General features: G+C 39.1%; 2 protein-coding genes across 3 annotated transcripts in view; both read left to right on the forward strand.

The window, feature by feature from the left end:
* Positions 1-11,495, forward strand: part of XRN1 (5'-3' exoribonuclease 1) — a 35,509-nt gene extending 24,014 nt beyond the window's left edge. The window contains 14 exon segments of the mRNA XM_056357992.1: positions 633-702; positions 1,826-2,051; positions 2,700-2,801; positions 3,505-3,600; positions 3,838-3,952; positions 4,487-4,551; positions 4,952-5,062; positions 5,426-5,551; positions 5,872-6,028; positions 6,346-6,524; positions 6,742-6,855; positions 6,934-7,057; positions 8,064-8,215; positions 8,416-11,495. Coding sequence (XP_056213967.1) covers positions 633-702; positions 1,826-2,051; positions 2,700-2,801; positions 3,505-3,600; positions 3,838-3,952; positions 4,487-4,551; positions 4,952-5,062; positions 5,426-5,551; positions 5,872-6,028; positions 6,346-6,524; positions 6,742-6,855; positions 6,934-7,057; positions 8,064-8,215; positions 8,416-8,706 — 1,928 coding nt within the window. The 3' untranslated portion in view covers positions 8,707-11,495.
* A 6,302-nt stretch (positions 11,496-17,797) lies between these two features.
* Positions 17,798-24,718, forward strand: part of GK5 (glycerol kinase 5) — a 29,295-nt gene continuing 22,374 nt past the window's right edge. The window contains exons 1-5 of one of the 2 annotated variants that reach the window (XM_056357994.1): positions 17,798-18,043; positions 19,035-19,128; positions 22,160-22,235; positions 22,663-22,756; positions 23,423-23,554. In XM_056357994.1, the coding sequence (XP_056213969.1) occupies positions 17,912-18,043; positions 19,035-19,128; positions 22,160-22,235; positions 22,663-22,756; positions 23,423-23,554 (528 nt within the window). In that variant the 5' untranslated portion in view covers positions 17,798-17,911. The remainder of the gene's footprint in view (positions 18,044-19,034; positions 19,129-22,159; positions 22,236-22,662; positions 22,757-23,422; positions 23,555-24,718) is intronic. The other variant, XM_056357993.1, reaches the window with a different exon arrangement.

A 24,718-nucleotide genomic window follows, 5' to 3' on the forward strand; every position in this document is an offset into this window, starting at 1 on the left:
GGAAGATTATCCATTAATCTATTTCAGGTAAACAGAAGGATTTACTGAATCACATTGGGTGTAGCAGTTTGAGATCTAGTAACAGAAATTGTTTCCTTACCTGGCATTGAAGTAGTTGCTTTCTCATTCAGTTTGCATCCAACAGAATTTTGAATAGAGTAGGCATGAATGCAGCTCTTTAGAGAGGTATTCTTTTCTCCGTAACGATTATACACTAGTATAATTTAAAAGGAGTATTAGTTTATCGTTATGCAAGAAGGTAATGTTAAAGCTGTCTGTTGCAGACTGCCTGAATGTAAAGATGGCTTGCATCTCTTCTCTGGCAGTTTTCTGACAACTGTGACATACTGCTATATATTGCAGTTCCGTTAACCTGCGCAGGTCTGTAAGTTGTTATGCATGGTATGTTTCTGTTGGGAGTGTATCTAAAAGGGCAGCCATGTATGACTTGGAGAAGCATTTCTGAATTGCTGTTAATGAAATTATTCATTTAGGGAATAAGGGAGGTTTTGTTGCTAGTGAGTTATTTTGGGTCTTTTCATTATTTATTGCATAACTAATTAGATATTTACATAATTCAGATCAAATAGCTGTTACATATGTAGGATGACATTTTACTTTGTTTTCTCTAGCCACTAGAGAAACAGATGTACTCTTCGAAGTTTTGTTTGATGAAGAATTCCTTGGAGGCCTAACCATCAGGTTTGTGCAGAGCGTTTCATAGTCATTTCATACTACTGGTATAGATGGCATGAAGTTTTTGTCTTTGGTTTGAGTATTTTTAACTCCTCTTTTTAAAACTTTGTTTCTCAACAGTATTGGTCAGATTTTGTTTCTTTTATGTTTCTTTTTCTCTTTGAGTAGGGATAACTTTTATGAAGCTTATTGTATTTTGGAAGAGCTCTTCTAGGCTTTTTTGAGTATTTAGAAGCTTCTGATTTGTAGAAACCGAATACAAACCAGCATAAGGCACTAGAACCCAATTTTCTTTCTAAAGTATGTAGAAAACCAGTTATTATCAGCATGGCTTCAACATATAGATTAAAAAATAGTCCATAATCATCTGTTCCTCTGAAGGAGGGACTCTGAACTATCAATAATTGATACTTAGGCACTAAATTCTAATCACCATTAAAACCTAAACTGTTCTTCAGGAGGTGGAGGCATGGTTAATGCTTTTGTTCTAACAAGTGTGATAACTTCTGTATTTTAAGTAAGCAGATAAACTTTGAAGTGCACACATTTACTCATCAGGCTTCATTTTACTGTTCTTAGATAAATTAAGTTTTTTATGGCAGAAATTAGAGGGGAATCTTACCTATTCCCTGCATTCGGCAAGCATAACACTATCCTATCCCTTGCATGTCCTGTAAAACAGTTAATCTTCTGTATTCAGAATCGTAAGATATAAAACTAAATGTTGTTTAACTTCAATTTATAATTCTGCTACTGGCATCAGTTTTCATCTCAGAAAAAGAAAAAATATTGTTTCCTGGTTCATCATTTTTTTACAGAAATAATTACTACAGAATCATGCTAGAACAGTTCACTTAACTTTAAAATTTCTTTGAGCTCAGCACTGAAAGGTACAGTATAAACTCAGAGTAATAGTAGTTACTGTTGTTTTCTGGTTTTGACAGCTGGAGGTCAAAGGGGAGCACAATGGGATTAACACTGTGTGTAGCGGTACTAGATTTCAATATTGGATACAGTTTTTAGTCTCTGCTGTTCTTCCGGCATAGAGGCACCAGTGTTGTTAAATCAAATATATTGAAATGTCCAACAATTAAACTACAGGAAAATGATGTAATTTGCTTTTCTTAAGGTGCTCACCTGCCAGAGGTTATCGTCTGCCATCAAGTGCCTTAATTAACCTGTCCCATGGTAGTCGGTCAGAAATGGGAAATCAAAAACTGATGGCCATAGTTAAACCTCAGCCAGCTGTGAATAACTGCAATTCATATGCATCTGATCTGTCATCTGTATGCTCACAAAAAGATCATCTGGGAGGCCTCAACCATTCTCCTCGCTCCCTTTTTGTTCCTACTCAAGTAAGACTTTTCTTTCATTTGTACAAAAACATTTTTCCCTTATGACCATGGTTATGTTCATCGGTACAAACAAAATTTAATTTTTATGCCAGTATATTAGAAGTAGGGTAGTCCTTATTTTGAAGAAATTAATGAATCTAATAATGAAAGGGACCACAAGTTTCTTATTGACAGTTGTTTTGCTTTGAGTAGCTCCAGTTGTGTTTCTAAGAGACAAATACTTAGTTCGGAGCAGTAACACCACATTTGGTGTCAACAAATAGTTTGTTTGGGCAGAGATGCAGTTATTTCCTTAAAGCTCTGCTCCTAGTAATGCTTCCTGTAGGCCAAGTTTGTCCATGCTCAGAAAGAGAAGACATGATTTCCTTGTCAATCTTGCTTATGATTTACTTTGAGAATACAGTAAAAGATGAAAAATTACAGAGGAACTGGAGTTCTTATTGGTTTGATAAAACTTTTATTTTTTAGTAAGTGACTTCTTTAAAGAAAATCAGCTTAATTGATAATTCCATGTTCCTATAAGTGTGTTTGAGAAGAATTTTCTCCTGTTTTTTAAGTCTATACAAGAAAAACATCTTTCCAAAAGAAAATTTAAGTCAATGAAACATTTCTGATTTTTTTTTTTTTCTCTCTCTCTCAATGATTTAGCAACTGAATGGAAGACAGCATTACAATCTCAGGGCTGAAAATCAGGGCAACTCTAACTCACCCCAGAAAGGATCATTTCTGAGTGGCAATCAGAAAAATAAAGTGAGTGTTCAGATTCATTTAGTATTGGACCCAAATATGTCAGTATTTATTTTGGTCCCCTGTTTAGAGTGGGTGTCCTTGTCTTATGGTTAATAGGTAGCTTTGTTTTAGCACATCAAATGTTTTCGTCAGTATACAGACTGGAGCAGAACTTGTCCCAGCTCTTGAATGAGCATAATATCCTGTGTTATCCTTGTTTAGATCCTAGTTTTTCAAAAGTGTTTTCTACATAGCTGGGCTTCAGTTCTGTCATACCATACCTGTAATGTTATGAAGCAGTTGAGTCTGATTGATAAGGCCTTTCAAAATAAGGCTTTAATAACAAAATTTAAGAATGCTACCGGTATGAGAGCATGCTTTTGAACCCATTTTGAATTAATATCTGAGTTTAGTTTTACTTGGTGATCTTTCCTATGTTCATAACTTCGGTTAATAACAAAAACAATCTCAAAACAAACTAAGCTCGTTTCCATTTAAAGGTGATTCTTAGGAAGAGTTGTTTATATAAATACAACCCACCACAATAGCCTATTTCATAAATTAAATACCTGCAAGTTCCTCTAGTGTCAGTATGACAATTTCTGTATGAGCACTTAGTTAAACTTGGACCTTAAAATTTTCACAATATGTTTGTATATGATTAGCTTTTCAAAAGTTGAGTTTATAGTTGCTGAGTTTGTTGGGGGTGTTCTTATTTTTTCAGGCACAGAGTAAGCAAGATGATGAATTCTGCAGCATATGGCAATCATTGCAGGGTTCTGGGAAGTCTCACCACATTCAGCAAAACATGCATGAGAAGGTTAGTATGTGAACTTTAAACAGATCCCTGGGTTCAGAATATGAAGGTACATAATTTTATATGTCAGTTCATTGAATCAGAAAACTTTCTAGTTAATGTTACAAATAAATCCTCTGGATGAAATTGTTGTTACACAGGGTATGCGTAGCTCTGGAAAGAGGTGATAATCATATGGGACTACTATGTAAATGATAGATACATAGTTTTCTGATTAAGGTTTGATGTTTGAAATCCTAGGGTGCAGTTCTACCTCAGGAAATCAAACTAGGAACTGGCAATCAGTTCTATAAGCCAGAATTCAACGACAGCAGCTTTAAAGGTCAGCAAAGAAAACAGGAGCCATATAAAAAATGTAAGTACTATAATTAGAAACTTTGTTTAGGAGAACTACTTGCTTTATCCAATCTTAATTGAAATGCCTGTTGAGCTTTTTGTAGTTATCAACAGAAAATAGTTTGTTATACTCATGTACACAACACTGCATTGCACTTGGTATTGTCAAATAATGTACCTGCTGTGCATATTGGGTTATTCCACACTTAATCCTGAACCTTTTAATCAACCTGTTCTGCATTATGTTGACTTCCCACCCATCTGGTATAAAAACAAAACAAAAAAAAAAAACCCACAACTTGGCTTTGAAAATTTGCTTACGATCATAACTGCAGCATATAAAAAGAGATATATTATTGCATATGCTTAATTTTACTTTATCCTAGAAGAAAAGGATACACCAAATTACTTAAAACGTATGAGTTAGACATTTGATGCAACCATTCACATCAATGCAGCTCTGTGTATTTGTATGGAGTTAATAATTTCTTTTTGAACATTGATTATTATTACAGTTTTTAAGAGCATTTCAAAAGAATACATTCTTTTGTAGTTAAAGAAGATTCCAAAGTTACAAGAGGTGAAAGTCAGCCACATAATAAAATATCAAACAAACAGGTAATTTCTTCTGCACTGAGTAAATGTATTGTTTTCTTTTTATGTTACTATTATCTGATTCATCATTCTACAGATTTCTCTTTAACTGGCATCATAGTTGATTCTTTTACTAGGTAAATTTTATTTTGGATATTTCTTTTTTGTCTAGAGATTTTATAGACAGAAAATTAGAGAAAGTGTGTAATATGTATAATGATGATACCAAATGGTTTTCTCATTTCTCTCAGACTCTAAAAGCTATGCTGCAATGAGAAAACACAAATGCTAGTTTTCAGTAAGCTGAAATCCTCTAAGAATATTAGCTTGTGAAAGCTATTTGCAGATGCATTTCTAATACGATTGTGTTATAATGAGTAGTGGAGTATTAGTATTCAATAATAAATGCTGCAGTTTATTTCAGAATTTTGCAGGTGTGAATAAGTACAATGTCAAACTTTTGAAGCGGAATGTAAGTCCCAACGTGCCTGCAATTCAGAAGGCTGCAGTGGATGGTCCCTGTACAGGCGGAAAGGTAGGATCTACATAGTTGATTTTCTTGTGCTCTTTGACTAACTTACATTTCCAGTCCATTTTGTTCCAATTATTCCTGATTGCTTGTGTGCAAATTTTTAACAGATACAAGACAAACCTGTATAACCTTGATCATTCTTTAAATCAGTTCTCTGTTAGTCAATCCTTGCACCTGTTTTGTATGCAAAACTTGTAGTCTCTGGGTATCAGCTCACACTCTGAGAAAACATGACTGTGATCTGCCCAAGCTAAGATGAAAAAAATACTGAATGATCATAAAATTAATCTCAAACTAATATACTCTTTCTCTTGCATCTGCTTGCAATATACTAAGTTGATGTACTTCTTTTTAATTTGTTTTAAGAAGGACAATGAACTTGAAAGCCTTCTAGCTTCTTTGAAAATTTCCAAAGAAAACGAAGCACAGACTTATTCCAAGGAAGCAAGAGCTACAAATGAAGAACATCTGTCACCACAGTCATTTGCTATGGTCTGTATACTGCAGGAATCATTACATTGCAGTTTAGCATCTGCTATCTTAGCATCAATGCTTCTATTTAAAGAAACTCCATGAAAACTCATACTGTCTTTTTAAACATATTGATGAGCTTTTAATTCGCTGCTCTAAAAGAAAATTATAAAACACATTTGTTCGTGCTAAGATACTGTTATCTGTGCTTTGATAGAATGTAACTGATAGGAAAACAAAAATTGAGATTTTGTTACCGATTGTGATATTTAGAGTTAAATAAGAAGGTAGTGTTATCTGAATGCCATCATGGCCCTGAATGGTTTATTTTATTTTTAAAGAAAGGAACTCAGATGCTTAAAGAGATTTTGAAGATAGATGGCTCTGATCCGGAAACAAAGAATGAACTGAAATCCCAAGTTAATGATGTTCCTGCTCTCCCTAGTAGACAGGATTGCCATGGAGCTGCCTCGCAGTATAGACAAACAAAAAAAATGGGTATGTTTAGACATCGGCTCATCATTCAGAGCTTTATCTTGTAGTGACATTTTAGAACATGGCTAACTGTAGAGTACTGATTTTTTCAAAATATAGTAATAAGATGTCCATCTTTTTCAGTTCTACTTCTTTACTCAGATCTAAAAATCTCTATATGTAGTCTTCTGGTTTTTGTTTATCAGATATGAAAATGCTAGAAAAAATCAAATATGGTTTTTTTCTGCTAATAACAAAGTTGCTATCCTTTCAGTGCAGGAAATGTTTGTGATACCACTTTTTTTTATCTTTTTCTTTTTTTTTTTTTTTTCTTCTGTCAGCTGCTTATATGAACAAGCATCATGGCACTGGAGGCCCTCAGAACACCCCAGCACTGGAAACTGGAGGTCACCCTTTTGCTTGTCCACAGCCTGCACTGTCTACTGTTTCTGAACTTTCTCGTATTTGTTCTCTTGTTGGAATGTCACAACCAGATTTCTCTTTCCTAAAAACACCACAGGTAAAAGCTTTTTCTGCAAATAGTTCAAGTTCTCAACTTTGTTTCAATTGTCCTATATTAAACATTTGGACTGAACACTGAGATCCATCTAAAAATAAACCTTATCTCCTTTTGTTTTGGTTTCTTTCCTCCAAAACAAACAAACAAATCCTCTGTTTCTATCTCTCAGTTTGTCAGCAGTACAAATTCCCTCAAAAATCTTATCTCATTTTTCTAGACCATGACAGTTTGTCACATAAAACTATCAAATGGCTTGTTGGTTCACGGACCACAGTGTCATTCTGAAGCTGAAGCAAAGGAGAAAGCTGCACTTTTTGCTTTACAGCGTTTGGTGAGGATATAAAGAATGTTTTAAAATCTTTGTCTCTGTTGCATTGCATGCTTGTAATCCTCCTTTCCTCCTTCATAGAGTTCTGTAGGAGTAAACTTCCCTGCGCCTCCACCTCCGCCTCCACCAGTGTTTCCAAATTACCAGCCACTGGGAGTTCCTGTACCGCCTGGATCTATTCCTCCAGTATTTGCACAACCCCCTGGTAAGTGGTTGACTAGTACATGTTTCAGACGTTTTCATGATACCTGTAATTGTAATAGTTCTTTATATGAAAATGCATGCCTTCCAGAAAGCCATTTTTGGTCTTCATGTATGTAGGTTTGTCTGAACTGCTTTGAAAGCAGTTCATGAATCTCTTCTCATCGATATGCAAATTAATTCATTTCAGACAATCATGTCTTTCCCAATTTATTTCTTTTCCTCAGTAATATATTTGTCCATTCATCGTTGGTTTTTTGTGTTGGGGTTCTTTCGCCTTCAAAACAATAATAATTAGATCAAAGCTGATAGTTCCAGTCCAGAATTCATAAGAAATCTTTTTCTTGATTTTCTGCATGGATTTCTTTTTTTCCCCACCCTGTATAGTTAATGCTTATCCATGCGTTAGCGTGTGTGTTTGTTTATAACCAACTTTCACTGAAGTGATGCATCACAATCCTGTTCTACACTCCCAAACATTAGCACATTAAGGAACCCTCCCAAAAAATTGCTAAAAATCTTGGTGGCGGTTCTGGGCCCTGTCAATTTTGTATTCTACTAAAGCTCACGTTCAGAGCTACTAATCAATGAGCCAGCACCATTGTAGCATCCTACTAACCTATACAGCAGCTGCTACCTCTCTTTCCCCAGGGTTTCTGTATTGTTGATTTGTTTCAAAAGGATGTGACCTAAACTTGCAACCTTCTACTAACACGATTCACTCAGCTATGGGTGCAAAGATCCCAAGTTATGTGCACTCTGAAATGCAGATGCCGTGACCTGGTGCTCTTAGCTGTGCTGTTTTCTAGGTATAGTTCTGTAAAAGCAGAACTATTTGGGATTTTTTAGATAATAAATACTTATCTATTAAAATAAACCAGGAAGAATATGAAGCTTTACTGGAAAGAGAAACAACATGCAGGCAAATGTAGTTGGGGTACTTTTGGGGTCCTGGGGAGTTGGTATCTTCTTTTTGAGGAAAGAGAACTAAAAGTTACTTATTTTCACAGCTAATATAATGCCTCCATCATCTCACATGTTTGGTCCAGTGTCCTGGGGAACTCCAGTGCCTAAACATTACTATCCTGGGTCCTATCCAGGAAGTGTGTCTCTTGCAGGAACTATACCAGTTGGTTCTCACCACCAGTTTATACCTCTGCAGGTAAGATTGGCAGGTTTGTCTTAATACTTTATTTTTGTAAAAAATGTGCCTACATGATCAATGCAACAACATCCCCACTGTGAAGCACTATTTAGTATTAGAAAATTATTGTAAAAAATTGTGTGCATGTTTTCTAAAAGTGGAATATTTGCAGTTTTTTGAGAATGCATTCTGTTAAATAATATTTATTTAATTTAAAGGTAACTAAAAAAAGGGCTGCTAACAAGAAAAACTTTGAGCTCAAGGAGTTTCAGAGTTCCCCTCAAGCTGCACCACTAAAGAATGAACAGCCAGTGTCTTCTGACCACATTCAGCAAGATAGTTCTTCAGCTCCTTTAAAACCTCCTCCAGCTGCTCAATCCACAGTTTCATTTCAAGACAATGTGGCTACTCCAACCGTTCCTCATAACAAATCAACACCAAACACTTCCAGCAAGCGAAAGCCAAGAAAGCTGGCTGTCAATTTTGGCGCACCAAAATCTTCAGAATAAATATGGCAGCTAGGTGTATTTTATCTTTAACTCTTCCCCCCACTGTTGTGTTCTATCATTTAAAAAAATCAGAAAGCTCTATTAAAAAGACCAGCCACTTTAAGTATAGTATGCAATGAAATACATCTTATTTGCTGTGATTTTCAGGTGGTTGTGAAAACTATAAAAATTATGTTAAAACTTAATTATTTTGACTTAAACTAGCAAAAGCCAGGAAATGCTGAGTTAAGATTACCATGCCATCCATTGTGCCTAGGTTTCTAAACAGTGGCTTACAGACTATACTGGGTAAGCAGCAATAACAGTGGCAACCTTAACTCAGAATTGCCGTGCTTTTTGGGAGGGATATGGAGCAGTAATAAGTTGGGCATCTAATGCTGCTTAGTATGACATTTTGTTATTCTAGCTTATTTTTAAATAGTGTAGTAAGACAGAAAGGAAAAATAATTTACACGCAGCTTTTTTGTTGACTCTCCAGGGCCTGAGTTGAATCAGCATGAGTAAAACCTAACTACAGTGGAACTGCCAAATTCACTTTAATTATGAACTGCTAGATTTTATACCAGAGGGCAGCAACTTTACAACTTTCAATATGTAGGTATTATTGTATCTCTAGTATTAGAGTGGCAAAAAGAGGTTGCTGATGCAGAATCTGTTCCAGGAGATTAATTTATAGAATGTATTTAATTAAAAAAAAAAAATAATTGCAAAGTAAAGACCTCTTTGGTACTTTAAGTTTAAATTTTTTTATCTAGCAGCATTCTAAATTTATTGTTTTCTGATGATAAAATAACATCGATATCTGCTATGGATCTGCATAGCCTCCTAAAATGCTAGTGACATTCTGATTATTTTTTTCTAAATTATAAAAATGGCCAGAGTTTAAAGATATCTATTTGTGTAGTATGCTTGTCAAAGTTATGTTTACTTAGAGTCCATTTCTCCCTCTAGTAGTAGTTTGCACCCTGAAACATTCTCTATGGTAGATTATTTTTTATTGCTAGTGACTTTTAATATTTACTTTTTAGTTTGGTGATAGAAGTTATGTGCAGCAAAATTGAATTATCAGAAACTGTTACTGTTGGTTCCATAAGAATATAGAGACAAAAGGTTGACTTGTATTTTAGGAGGGAGCTATATTGTAAAAGAAGTAACTCCATCATTCTTAGTTCATTTAGGAAAAAGAAGGTGGCTGAAAGGTCCCTGTAACTATTTTGAACCCACACGTACCATTCTTAACATGAAATCTTCAGTCTAAGAGAAAATTTGAAGCTTCTGTTGGTACTGTTTACTGACATTGATTAGCTTTCATTTTTCTTCTTTATTCTAATTTGTTCCGGAAAAAATATTTTTCCTCTAAGGCCCAGGAAGCTTAGTAATAAAGCATACTTTAGTGATTCATTCTGTTGCCTCTAACACGAGGTTTCACATTGGATCTGCAAGTCTGTAGGCCTTTTTTCAGTTCCCCTACCTTGTTCTTTGCCTCCATTTCTTGGTGTAGTACCAAGTTTCACATTGTCACTATGTTACAGCATTTTTTCCTATTGATGTATCCAAAACAGTTGTTGCCTCAGCAGTATTCATAGAATAGTAGCAAACCCTATAAAAAGAGTCACAGAGGTAAAAACAAGGTTAAGAAATTCTATTTCAATTTACTTAGCATCACAAACCTTGTAAAATAGTTTATATGCAGTCTTAATATACATTGACGTTGTTCTCTTTATAGCCATCTGGTCTCAAGAGGGTTTGAAGCCATATTCTGTGAAGGGAAAAGTTGTACTTTTTTGGTGATTTATTGTCATTAGTAACACAAAACTGACTTGATGCTGACCTGCCAGTATTTTAGAAGTGTTTATGTGAAATTTAGTTACAAGAGACAGATGCTAGTTCCCCATAATCCTAGATGAATTATCTGATCATCAGAAAAAATTAGTTTAGAAATTCCTGTGATGGAGATGAGACTACATTTGATTCGTGCATCACAGAATTTTGACATATCTGGATAGCCAATGTATGCAGATTTTTAAAAACAAGGTATGAAGGACACTATACTTTTAACACCAGTCAACACAGCAATTTTTATTATTAATTACTTCAGCCTAAGGCTTCCTCTCCCTCTTCAAGTAGAATTGCTAGATATATAGCTGGTTAAACACTTTATTCTGTAGCTGCTGCATATTGTGTTAGTCCCGGGTTTTTAGTTTATATATTCTATGATACTGACTGCCTGGTGCCCAGTTAATTACAGTTTTACATGTCCTGGTAGATGTGACATCTGCATTGACCTATGCTATGTCCCCTGTGATTTCAGTTTTATATTTTAACAAGGTGATTATGTTTAATTCATACAGATATAAATTTAAGCATTTGTTTTTCTCATAGATATAAAGTATTTTGTAAGCACTGGAGTTTTTCATTAGATCTTATACAGAGCAGTATTTTACTAAAAATCCAAAAGGGAAGACTTTTATGTGCGCATTTTTGTAGTTTCTGATTTTTTTAAAAATAACTTTTCATTGTTTATCTGCCAAGTGAAATGTTTTAAATTTGCATATGAATGGATACAGAATGTATTTTTTGTGCTGTTTAGTGTTAAGTGTGCATTTGCAGATTTTTAGCATGTAGTTGCACAAAGGACTGTGCAAAGATATTTTAAAATATGAATATATGATACACTGAAGGAAAACATTCATAAAAGTTAAATGCTATATAAAAATCTAATGCAATAGAATAATTTTATAAATTGTGTCTGTGTCTGCTTGGATTAAATATTGAAACAAGAAACATTACTTATTTTCACTGTTTTATTTCCAAATATTCTATGGAAACTTCTGTATGCTCCAAACCAAAATTTTAAGATATAAATCAGATCTCATGAAGCTCAGTTCCTGTGATTCTCAGAAGCAGCAACTGCCCACCTCTGAGCTGTTTCTTGATGCCTTTCAACTACTACTAAGTTAAAGATAAGAAGTTTGTTTAAAAGGGTGTTAAAAAGCATTTAACTAGATACCAATCTTGCAAAATTTCTTTGGCCTCTGTCACCCATTACAATAATAATAACAAAAACCCACCAAAACTATAGAAAATTTAGTAAGATTGCTTCTCAGTAAGATTGCTTTCCAGCAAGTTCAGTCCTAGTGCTTCTTAACACGGTGCAAAACCAGCTGAAAAACAGGAGGAGCCATGGGTACCTGGAAATATTTGACACCATTTTTCTGCACCTAGAGCAAAACACGGTGCTGGGATTTTTGCTCAAGTAGAGTAAGAGTAGTTACCTCATTTGTAACAAGGCTTCTGATTGCAGCATAGTGACAGGCTGCACTAAAACCAGGGCAATGGGTTTGAGTTTCTTTAAGAGAGAAATGGCAAGTTATGTTTCATACTTAGACTTCCTTATCCCCAATAATAGCAGGTTTTTAAAGTTCAGAATTGCCAAATTAATGTTACTAGACTTTACTCTTATTTTAGAGAGAGCAAACTTCTTCACCTTTATATTGTGTATATACCATGTGCTGAGTTTTGTTCTTTTTGACCAGTTATCTCTAAGATTATGTTAAAACTCTGTTGTTCCTTTTTAAACTGTAATCAACACTGTAGACAAGCCAGTTAATTATTACTGTCTTCGCTTGTGTGTTCTGAACTTCGTTAGGATCTGTCTTTTGCTAACAGCAGCACCAGCTATTCATATAGAAAGATATTACTTTCTTTCTTGTTGATATTAGCTTGTTTAAAGCAACTAGCATAAAGGATGGAGTGCACTCTTAACATGACCAGCTGCTACAACTTTGTGTAACAATATTTTGTATACAACAGTCTGGTCAGTATATACAGGAAGATATAATCTTGCATTTCTTAAGCTTTCTTCAAAATATTAGCCAATGGACTTTTTAAGTACTGCAGATATCCTGCATGGCAAGTTCTGCCTTGTTACTTTTCCCATCTCAATATATAGCACTAAAGAAAATTAAAACAAAGTAAAGGGATAACTTCAAAATATATCAGGTTGCGCATAATAAATCTCACATGGATACTCCCATTCAAAAATTAAGTGACTTCTGTTCAATTTTGTTCATTTGAACTACTATATAGATGACCCCTGAGAGTGAGGAATCCCAAAGAAGCAATGGTTAATTACAGTAAGGGATTTAAATTTTTTTTTTTTTATTTGAGATGTGATCTCCATATGTATTCCGTAATCAGCCTTCCTTACTACTGAGAGACAGTTATGTTCTTCTCTTTCTACCTCTGGAAAGGGGACACAGTGACACCAAGGGCATAAGGGCAGTCTGAATACACACTCGTCCAAAAGAATCCAAATTCAGGTGCATGAGGATCCGTGAATTTTGAGACTAATTGATAAATATTACGAAGAATCGAATATCATGAGGTAAGTAGCTGTTGTTTATTAACAAAAGAATTCATGGTTCCAACAGTAGTTCCTTATTGCTGCCAATTTTTGGTGGGGTGTTTACTCTTATTTTTCTGTAAATTAAAAATTTCCAGTTTCATTTTTCCTTTGAAAGAGAATATAAATCAAAGAGAACAGAAGGAGTCACAGTGCCATTAAGTGTGAACAGTAAAGCTGATTCCTGTTATTTTAAAGGAGAAAGAAAGCATTTTTCATCAACCTTATCATTTTTCTGGTAAAACTTGGTCATTGTTACTGCATCAGCATTGCTGTATGAAAGTCTATAATCACATTTAGTCCTGTATTTTGTGGAATTGCAAGAAAGGCCAAGGCTGGCAATCAAAAGCCAAAATGTAATGTCTTTGCAATTAACAGCAGCAACAAAATTCAAAGGCAGCAACTTTGAGGGCGTTGAGGGTATGGTGTGAAGCAAGAACTGTGATTCCACTGAAAGTGATCTATTTCAGAGTAACCTATGCATGTTTTAGATTTAGCACTATTTGGGGATAGATTATGATGTTTACTATTAGCCTCCTGATGTTTCTTCCAGTACGTGTTTTTTTGAAACAGTTGAAATGCTTTGTCAGTCAATGAAATGTAAATCAGTAGGGTAGATGGAGAGCAGTGTAGGCTGCTGGAATCTCTGAGTTTAATGAGCCCATATTGAGATGGTTCATTCTTTTAGTTTTTTCTGTGTTTAAATATTTCCCTTTTCCTTCCCCTTGCTTTCTTTTTTAATTCTTTTTATTTTTTAATTTACTTTTTAAGTGGCTAGATCTTAGTGAAATAATAGTTAAGTGCTTTTTATTCCCTTTAGCCTCTAGTATATCCATTCTCTTCTTCTTCTACTTAAGCTTCATCAATGGCCATTTTCCTCTCTTTAGTTTTAGATTTTTTTCCTGTGAATTTCCAGACTTTGAAACCAATGTTCTTTTAGAGAGCTGTTCAGCCCTGGATTTTCTAGGTACAAATGACTATTCATCACGTGTATACGCACACACATATATTTATATACAGATATAGGACTCAGTCTCCTTATTTTCTCAAAGCTAGTTCTGTCAATTTTAGTCCACATCATAATTCCGTGCGTGGCATCCAGAGAATGAGGGAGAACTTATATATACACATTGCACTTCTCCAAATATAGATATTACTTAGGATGGGTTAAAAGCATGGACAAATAGTGAAACAGTAGCAGAATAAGCACACCAGTTTTCACTTCACTTGCTTTGGTAGATAAATTCTTAGCTTAAAACTCAATTGTCCTAATGTCTACCTCATTCTCTGTCTAAGGTTACTTCTGTTGCAGAGCTGGCAGAAGGGCACATTGTGCCTCAGGCACAATGCAAAACCTCATGTATGTGGGCACAGTTTTGGTGTGCCGGCTTAACCAGTCTCTTTTTTGTTCCCACTGGCTCGTGCCAAACTGTATTGCCGCATTATGAACCATATCAAGGAATTAATCTGATTGAAACTCTTTCCCCCGTGTTATTTTTCAGCCTGGTAGTTCGCCGTGGAGCCACCAGAACAGCTGTGTTGGTACAACAGTTCGCAGTGTGAGGGCGGGATGATTTAGCAAGAGTGGAACCGCTTGTGAAACATCCCATCGTTGCCTAGAACTCAAATCGCCTACGAAGCTAACATGCTAGATTAACTGATGTCATTGTATGTGGTTCTGTCGGTTGGCTTCAAGGAGAGTGGTAAATTCTGGCAGGAGTACAGGAGGAGCTGCTGAGAATGGTCATATGGTAAATTATTGCAGCAAAACTTGCCAAAAGGTCATTGCTTTCATTTTGGGCTGTCACATTAAGTTTCCAGGCAAGGCTTAATGAAAGATGGTTGGGGGCTGCACCAATCAATGGAGCAATAGGAATTAGTGGGTTCGTTCTTATTTAAATGTAAGCTGAGTAAGGTCCCTGAGGCCAGTGCTTTCGTAATATTAAAATTTGTTAAAATAGCAGAGCTAAGGAGGTGGGTATAATGGTAAACAAGAGTTTGATGAGGCAGTAGAAGGGTAGATGCATCTTGACAAAATACTGCTAAGGAAAGGGAGTTAAAGACAAAATCATGCATTACACGTTTTGGGTCTTGCTCTCCCAGATTCCAGTAACTAGAATCGTGTAAGCACTGCTAGTAACAGGTCCGATTCATAGTGAAAGCCTGGGGTGAGCAGAAGAGTCTCCTATGGATCAGTCGCACAACAGAAATGCACCTGAGAACACCTTTATTTAAAAGGAAAAATAAGTTACCTATTCAAAATACAGTTTAACCAGTGATTTGGACATAAATAGTCCTAGAAAATGTCAGCATCGTGTTTTCTTTCTAGAAATTAGGTCTGCTGGATCTGTAGCACTCCCATCTCTCAAGGCCTGTTTTAACCTGTGTAACTGAGGCAAAAATCCCTCTTGCTTGGCATCATCCTCTAAAATGTACTTGTTGCTGACTGAAACATGCTGAGCATGATGGCATTGCTTACAGATAGTCCATATAAATTACTCATGGCAGGGGTTTTGCCATCGCTGCCAGCAATGGAGGATCTCATCCCTGATGTTCTGCCTTTTGGTTGGTTTTACTTAATAACTCTTTCCTTTGCTACAGCACTGGACAGGTCCCTGGAGTGCCTCCACTCCTTCATTTGGTTTGGTAATTCCAGTAAAAGGTAAGTCCAGTCATATTTTCCAGACACCAAAGAAAGTGAGGATTTCAGCAGAAAAGATGCAGAAGTACGGGACACAGCTGCTTCGGTGATAGGTATGTGACCCCAGGTGTGTGAATTCCTTGCCTTCTGAACAGTGGAATGGCACCTGCACGCTCTCGCTCAAACAGGAGCACTAGGGCGGTGGTAGAGGTTATGCAGGCTTGTTCTCAGAATTGCAGTGCAGTGTAAGAGACGGACGTCCACACATCTTCACTTCAAACTGAATGTTTCTTGTCTGTGTAAGATCAACGCGGGGCGTTTACTTATGTTGGTGATAAGATTTTTCCTGAGGGTGATAGAGGTTTTGGATAGACAAAGAGTGTGTGGGAATGATATTATTTATGAAAAAATAATATAAACTAATGCCAAATAAGTCATGTATGGACAAGCTATGCATGTCTGAAAACCTGTCTCCTCCTTTATTGCTTTGGGTTTTTTTTCGTGTTGCAAACAGAACAATGATAAAACTTGTATTTCATAAGCCTCTTATAAATTGAGTAATTCTAATACATCCTATATAACTGAGATTACATATGGACTGCAGCTCTGCAAGTTGGTTCATGTTGTCTTTTTTTCCAACGTATATATATGGTGTTCCTCTTCCAGATGCATTGAAGTTCTCCTTAACATATTAAACAGTGTTTAAGATTTGCATGAAGAAATCGACCTATGGTCACTTCCATGCCATACAGTGAATCGGAGGGGTATTTATTTGTTACATTAAGAGCTTGTAAAAGAAAAAAAAACTAATGTGCACCTCTGTTTTCTTCTTGAAGTTTTGTTTCATCCTGCAGTGAGATAGGCCCCACTTGTGTTGATACTGTAAAAACATGAAGGATGTCTAGATGAGTTTTCCCAATGTTACTTAATGTTTCCTAGTTTTTGAATGTTTGGAGAGGTTTCAGCCTTTTATACCAGTTACACATGTTGAATCTTTTTAGGGAACTTTCTTCAGGAGTTCTAAATAATTATTTACCAAAACCAACAGAATAATTAAATTAGTTTGGAAAAAAAAAGAAACTGTCTAAATCAGAAATGAAGTACTTGATACCATCTATTAGCTGTATGTCGAGAGATTACAGCTTGTCAAGTTATAGTCAAAGAGAATATAGAAGTCAAAGTTATGATGACTTTTTAATTACTTGTTCATTAGGGAGGAGAGGTGAAGCAGCCCTTCCTTGGCTTTCTCTTTCATATGCCTTCAGATCCCCAAGACCTCTGCAACTGCCTGGGTGAGGTGGTCTCCCTAATGTGCCTTTCACTGTTGTTAATATTCCTGGTTTAAAGATCCAGTAACAAACGACTGTTATCCCATAGAATATCCTTTTGTCGTTCATTGTGCACCTTTTTGTATCAGGGGCCAAACAAGTGCAAGGGGAAAATATTTTTTATGTATTTTCTGGGTTTGCTTTTTTCCTGCTGTGATTAAACGAGTTAAGCTAATTGACTCATTTTTCTAATTCAATTGCGGTTAAAGCTAAACTCTAGTGCTGCTGTTTTGGGGTTGAGCACCCTCAAACTTGCTGCTTAACCGAGAGTATTTCTGGTTGTTCCTGTTTAAAAGCCACCACCACCCTGTCGGCGGGCAGCCCCTGTCTCTGTCCCAACACGAGCTGCACACACGTGAAGGCGGGCGGTGGCACAGGGGCTTGCTGCGGGCGGACGGCTGCAGCCGATGACGGCTTTGCACGATCACACCTGCTGTGCCAGGGCCACACGCCCGCCGCCGGCTCACCCGGTCGGTGCGGGGCAGCTGCCGTCGGTAGCACCGGCACGAAGCAGGGAAGCCTCGCAGTCGGTTCGTGTGCTGGGAAGGCGCCGTGGCCGCCGGGCGGGAGCGGGCGCGCAGGTGCCGCCGGCCCCGCCAGAGGCGGCAGCTGGGCCAGAGCCCGGCCCGTCGCTCCCGCGCCGCCCCCCGGCCGCGGCCCTGCCGAGCCCGCCCCCGGGCCCGCCCTCCGCCACCTGCCGCCCCGCCGCCGCCGCTGCCCGCGCCCATAGGCCGGCCGGGCGCCCGCCCCGCGGCGGGGCGGCGGATTTCTGGCGGGCGGCGGCCGCCCGGCCGCACTCGGCGGTCGTTGCGGGCCGGGCCGCGGCCGGCGATGCCGTGCGGGCAGCCGGAGAGCGGCGCCGCCGCGGCGCGGTACGTGCTGGGGGTGGATGTGGGCAGCACGGTGGTGAAGTGCCACGTCTATGACCGGGCGGCCGCGGTCAGAGGCTCCAGCTGCAGGAAGGTGAATCCGCGGCGGGACGGCGTCGCGCCCTCTCTCCTCCTCCTCAGCGGGCCGCCCTCCCCCGTGGGAGCGGCGAGACTCGCCTGAGGCGAGCCCGGGGCGGGCGGCGCCGGAGGCGGGCGCTGTAGCCCGCGGCTCCGCGTCCCTCGGGCAGCGCGGGGGCCCGGGGCGCCCAGGCGGGGCGTGGGGGCGGCGGCGGGCGCGCACCCCGCTGGGCTTTGCCCGTCGGGCCGGGTGGGGACGGTTCCCCGGGGCCCTCGGACCGGCGCGGGGGTAAGGGGACCCCCAGCCCGGCCGGGAGCCCCGCGGGGATGCCACCGGTGCGCTCGCGGCGCCCCCTCCCGCCTACCGACCGCTCCGCTGCGGCCGGGCGGCGGTGCCAGCGCGCGCTGGCCGTTACGTAACGGTGCTAATTACGAGGGTGTTCGCTTGGGAACGGGAATTACCGGCTGCGTTGGGTTGGCACGGCCCGCGCTCTGGGGATCGAGCACGTCGCCGGTATCCGCTGTTCCGTTGCCGCCTATCGCAATGACAAGATCGCGGCGAGGGGAAGCGGGAGGAGCAGGAGGGAGTCGCAGGGGCGGGCGGGGATGTGCTCGGTGGCGCCGGGGCTGCTCCCCACCCCCCCGGCGGGCAGTTCCTGGCCACCGTCATGGAGGCATTGACGTCCCAGGCCAGCCGCAGAGCCAGAAGGTTCTCCGCGAAACCGGGTTTCCAGTTTGTAGCCTTAGAAGGGGTGTATGGGCTCGCCGGTTCCTGGGGGTTTGGGCAGCGTTATTCCTGGAGGAGGGGGTCTGGAGATCGCACACCAGATTTAGCCGTGCTTTAACGGTGCCAAACCCGGTTCTTTCTCCTCTTGCAGTAGATTCAGAAAATTAAGAAAAGAGAAAAAAAACAAACCAAACCCAAATGTATTGATGCAAACTTTCATCAGGTTGCCACTTTCTGTGAACTAAGGGTTGCAAATCCACTGTGTGTCTTCTGTGAACAGGTGGAATCGCTTTATCCTTGTCCTGGTCGGGTTGAATTAGATCCTGAAGTGCTGTGGAGTCAGTTTGTTGGTGTGATAAAAGAGGCTGTACAAGGTAATTGTTTATAAAGTTTGAGAAGTTAATTATTTTTCAAAGTTAGTAAATTAAGTTAACTAGATAATAAAATTATTTATTTTTAAAAAGTACTTAAAATTCATCACTGGGTACAGGTCCACAACATGCTTTAAGGCCTGTTCAATTGTTATGTAGAATAGGAAGCTTAAAATACTTTTTTTCCTTGTAGTGGGGCTAGGTTAGGATTGAAGCAGGACCAGAGGCAGTGTGCATACTCTGTTTACATGTCAGTGACAGCACCTTGCTGCTCCAGCGTTCTGTATACGTATTCCTCCCTGGCATCTTTGTTCCTTCCTCCAGATGCCTCTGTGTGCAAACAGAGGGTGAGCTTGTTTCTTCTTCTGATTCCCCATTGTTCCGCAACTGCCCAGCCTGTGTCAATGTGCGGACAAGAGAGTGAAAGCAGGATGTTGTGTAGTTGTGCTCTCTCGATCGTAACCTGCTATTCCTACTTTTCCTGTTCAAACTACAAACAGTTCTTCCTATGCAATTTCTGTGTTATTGTGCTTTTTTATTTGTACTTTAACCTAAAATTTTTTAGTACTCTATGCACTAAATAATGCACCACTCTCTCTTCTGTCAAACTTCTGATGGGTTTTTCTTCCCCCCCCCCCCTGTTTTTGGATGCCACTCTTACTGTGTGCTTACTCTCTGCAACTCCCACAGCTTTCCCACCACACCAGCTCCAGCATTCTGCAATCCCGCACGTATCTCCTTCTGTGCCACGCTGATGCTGTGGACCTGTCAACTGTACCCCAGCTCGCCTTCTCACAGTGCCTCAGCCTGCTTGTCACATGTGTGTGCATCATACCCTTTCATTCAGTGCCTAAAGTTCCTCCTGTTCAGCCCCGATTGGAGTTTGGCCTCCAAGTAGTGTTCTGGCTCAAGGCAAAACTGCTTGTCTCTCCCTTTGGAAGGCAGCCTAGGGAACGGGAAAAGTAACCATTTTACCAGGTGTATGCTGCAGCTGATTATTTTGGGCTCTTGTCTGTTTTCTCAGCAGCCACAGCTCTTCTGTCACAAGAACCTGAAGTCCTTACTGGCCTCCTTCACGCCCATTCTGTGGGGCAAATCGGGAAACAGTATTTTTCAGCTATTTTTAAAAGGGGAAGCTTTTCTGGTGGCCGAGCTGTAGGCACTCCTAGTGAGTAGTTTTGAAGTGGTTGTGTAATGTAAGTGAGCATAACCTTACACTGCTGTCAAAAGGAGGAGTCTCGCCCTCCTTTTTACAGGGTTGTTTCAAATCCAGAGCCGTTTCCTAAGTGGGATCACTGTGCAGTTGTCTACGCCAGCAGAGCCTCACCAATGTTTGTGCCAGCACAAGAGAGAGTGTGGTACCAGGGCAGGAATGACTGACTGGAAGCAGGAAGAAGGCATAGGAGCGCTTCAGTTGACAGTGCTTGCAGAGCTAAAACACGTGATTCCATGTGCGGGTGGATGAGCTGATGTAGTTCATTACTCCCAAAAGGTGGAAACTGCTTCTGGCTGCGTGGTCCCACCCCTCTCTCTCACCCTGGTACTGGTTCAACCCTTCCAGGAGGCAGCTTAGCTGGAAAAATACCCATGTTTGTCTTCTCTTTAAGGGGATCTGTCTCTACTTCACGTAGGGGTCTGGAGAGCACGATAGTTGACAAAAGGAAGGTGGTGGGAGCATGCAGGTGGAGATGGGGAGGGGTAGTACATGCCACTAATCCATAGCAAGCTGTGGTAGTATTGGTGTGGCTCTGCCTTTGGTTTGGACCCAGCTGCCACTGAAAATGAAATACTGCTGTTCCTGAGCCGCCCACTCAGAGGTCCTCCTCCCGTACACTCCTGCTAGCAGCAGCACATGTGCAGGCAGTTGGAGCAGGTAGCCTTGTGAAACCACTCATTTAATTTGCAGCTGATTGAAGGCCTTGATACCGCTGCCTTAATGAATGCAAGGACCAGTGTGAGGGAAGTCACCAAAGCCCGTGTGGAGGCTGGCAGAGCAAGACATGCCCGTAAAACCGCTTCTGTAATTGTCACTCAAAGGCTGTCAGTTGTAGAGTCTCCATTATATGGTTACACAAATGAGTAACTTCGCACATGAAAGTTAACATAAGAACATGTATGAGCAGGACATACTTAACCTGTGATCTGTTCCAGTAGTGGGATTGAGAGCTCCTCAGAGTAACAGTACTTTGGATAAAATAGGTAGTCTGTAATTTAAGTGGAATTTCTTAATATATTGTTTTTCCACATCATTTTGCTTCTGGAGGTATGCATGGAGGTACTGCGGAAGCTGACCAGAGCTGCTTTGAAAATAGCTGTGAACATATTTAATTATTTACAGTTACATGTACTAGAAAAAATGTTCTGTTAACAGTTATTTGAAGGTAGGTTTAACAACAAAATTGATGTATACATACCCAAATGTACCTTTTTATACTTCTAAACAAGCTTTGTTGCATTCAGTGGCACATGGTTTAAGCAAATTTGTTCTGAATTTTGAAAGATTATTTAAGGGCTATTTAAGGTGAGACACCTCATTATCAAAGTGATATAAAAATATCATGGCATATTGACATTAATCTTTCTGCTGCTTACAGAATCAATGTAGTTTTGTTTCTTTATGGAATTTCTTTCCATAAGTTTGTAAAGGTACTTCTTCTGTCGCACTCATCCATGTGAAATGCACATTTTAATTGATTATATATAGGCACATATAACCTGCCTGCATGTCTCTGGGACTGTTCAAATAAAGTATCAAGAGGCCTTTCAGAAGGTGGAAAGGCTCAGTGTGCCACAGCTGCTTTTATAAAATACACAGGTTTATTTACCTGCATCGGAATCAGTTGTCTGACTGAGAGTTCTCTAAATATTTCATTGTTCTAGCCATTTAGATGGGCAGCCTGTAGAGATTTATTTTCTTTTAAACTATTAATTTCCGGAGTATTCCATAGGTTTTATAGTTACATTGGAGAAGTGTTTTTGTTTGTTTCTTCAGATAAATGCTTTTTATTTTGTATGATTTGTTTTTGGGTTTTAGATGCGGGAGCTCACATGAGGCAAATTGCTGGTCTTGGCATCTCAACGCAGAGGGCAACTTTCATTACATGGCACAAGTATGTATATTGTGTATTGTTTAAAATGAATTTGTGTTCATAGGCTGGATAGAAGGAAACTGTAGAAATGTTGAACCCAGTCAAGTCACAACCTGAAAGCAGCAAATGTCGGTCACTCATGTTCTCTTGTGTTTGCACAGCCACACCTTACCATTCAGAATGGTTTGTAAGTGTGTGTCCTTTTTGTTTGTTTCTTAATAGAAGGGATGAATACATACGTATTTTTAGTTCTGATGAGAAGCCTCACACTCAAAATATCTGTGTGCCTATGATGAATTCCTGAAATCCACCAGGAAGATATGCACTTATTTTAGGAATAAACCTAGTCCTAAGTGTCCTGACTGGAAATGGTGCATGACGTTGAATTTTTTGAGTAGTGTATGTTCTGTAGTTTTAAATAGGAATGTTCAAATCCTGTTTTTTTCAGGAGGACAGGGAAACCTTTCCATAATTTCATAAGTTGGCAAGACTTAAGAAGTGCTGAACTTGTGAATTCCTGGAATAAGTCCCTTCTGCTGAAGGTAAAACTGTGCTAAGCCAGATACGGCTTTTGGAAGTAGGTAGTTCTTGGTTGGCAGTGTTTTGGGGTTTTTGTTTGTTGTGGGTTTTTAATGTACTCTTTGCTTAGATTATCTGTAGAAGGTACATTTTATGCTGCTCATGGCTTGTGCTTCATACCTTTAGAAGAGAAGGATTTGCTCTAAGTGGAAAAATTGAAATGAATTTTCCTGTAAGTGGAAACTAACTAGCATGCTCACAAAATGAAGTTGAATTCTTGGGGTTTCCACTGATTTCTTTTGTGAATGAAAACATTATTAATGATTAAATTTTGGTTTATCTGTTAAAACATGATTGAGCCTGTCTACTGTAGGAGGTCTTTCACTGAAATAACAGTATGTAGTGCTGTCACCCACGTGATGCATTGTGCTCACTTAGGTGACCTGTCTCTGTAATACAGAGCAGTGTGGCAGCAGAAGTCAGTCAAGACTTGCTTAGTGCAGCTGCTCTTTCCTGTGGTATTTGTCATGGGAAAGCGATCTGTTGAAATCCTATGTAAGGATTCGCTAACAGAATTTTAGCTTTCTGAATCTAATCTCATGTCGGCATCTTTCATCTGCAAAGGTAATTGATCAGAAACCTTTAAAGGGAGAGATTAAAAATTAAGTAATTGTTTTCTTTTGAAACAGGTAATCCATGTTATTTTTACAGTGCTTCATTTCTTGACTGGGAATGATCGATATTTGGCACCAAGTTTTCTTACTTTTTCAACACAACAAACTTCTATGAAGTTGTCATGGGTTTTTAAAAACATACATGAGGTAAGCCAGACAGGCAAACATAATAGCTTGCTTAAGTCGTAGTAATATAGTAATGGCTGGTGACATAGGTTGGTTGTTACCTCTTCAGTTTTGTCTTGCTTATTCTTTTCCTCAGACTTTTATCTGTGTTGATGTTCAAAGCCTGTCTACCTAAATATCTATTCATGTTTATGCAAGTTTTTCCTCTGATTCTGGGAGTGTGTAGTAGTAAAAAGTTTTCTTTGTGCTTGAGAAACATAGTCAAATTGCCTTATTTCGCTTGATATAATTAGACAATTAACAATTGTACTTTGTTTTGAAGTTGTTTGCATGCTAGTTTTGCATTATGATTGTATTAATTTTCAGCTGGCACTCTTACCTTTTCAGTCTGCATTTTTCCAGTGTCTGACTGTCAGTATGATGTTATTTGTAAAACTGTAGACACTGCAGTTTATTTTGCTTTTTGTTGTAGTGTAAATTGGAAAATACATATAAAATAAATTGTGCTGGAATAATCTAATGGATTTACGAGCCCAGAGCTATTTGTTGCTGTATTCTTTGCTCTAATCCTAAACGTTTTCCTTGATTCTTCCTATAGTATTTATAACTTCAGTCATCTTACTTCCTGTGTTGAATTTTCAACTTATTTGTGAAGAAAATGGTTATCATCCATTTTCTACTCTGTAAAGAAACCCTGAAATCTTTTGAGTTTGGTCTGGTATTTTCTGTCACCAAACTAACTGTTGAGAAGGTCAAGTATAATTTTTTTGCTGGCATGATTTGGTTGGACCTGTTGAAAATGTGAGGTGTGAATTTGGAGGATTATAGAACTGAAAGTTATGCAGCTGCTGCGTTTTCAGTGTGAGACGAATGTTCTCCTGTGTTTTGTCAGGCAGATACTTAAGATGTGTGACTGCCAAACCAAGGTCAAAAATTCATTAATGCAATTAATTCTTAATTACAGAGCAAAATGCATTCAGTCAAGTTTTGATTGAGTTAGTTTGTATGTTCTTTTAATGAGTTCTGTAGTTGTACACATTGTCAGTTAGAAATTAGATGAAACCTAATTTTAAAAACCCCATTTTAAAGGGGAAAAAGATCCCAAGGAAAATAACATTTTGAATTCTTTACAGACATCATAAACCAGAAAACAATGGCTCTGTTTCTATTGTTGTCAGGGACATA

Source organism: Falco biarmicus, chromosome 13 (genome assembly GCF_023638135.1).
Source record: "Falco biarmicus isolate bFalBia1 chromosome 13, bFalBia1.pri, whole genome shotgun sequence".
Lineage (NCBI taxonomy): Eukaryota > Metazoa > Chordata > Aves > Falconiformes > Falconidae > Falco > Falco biarmicus.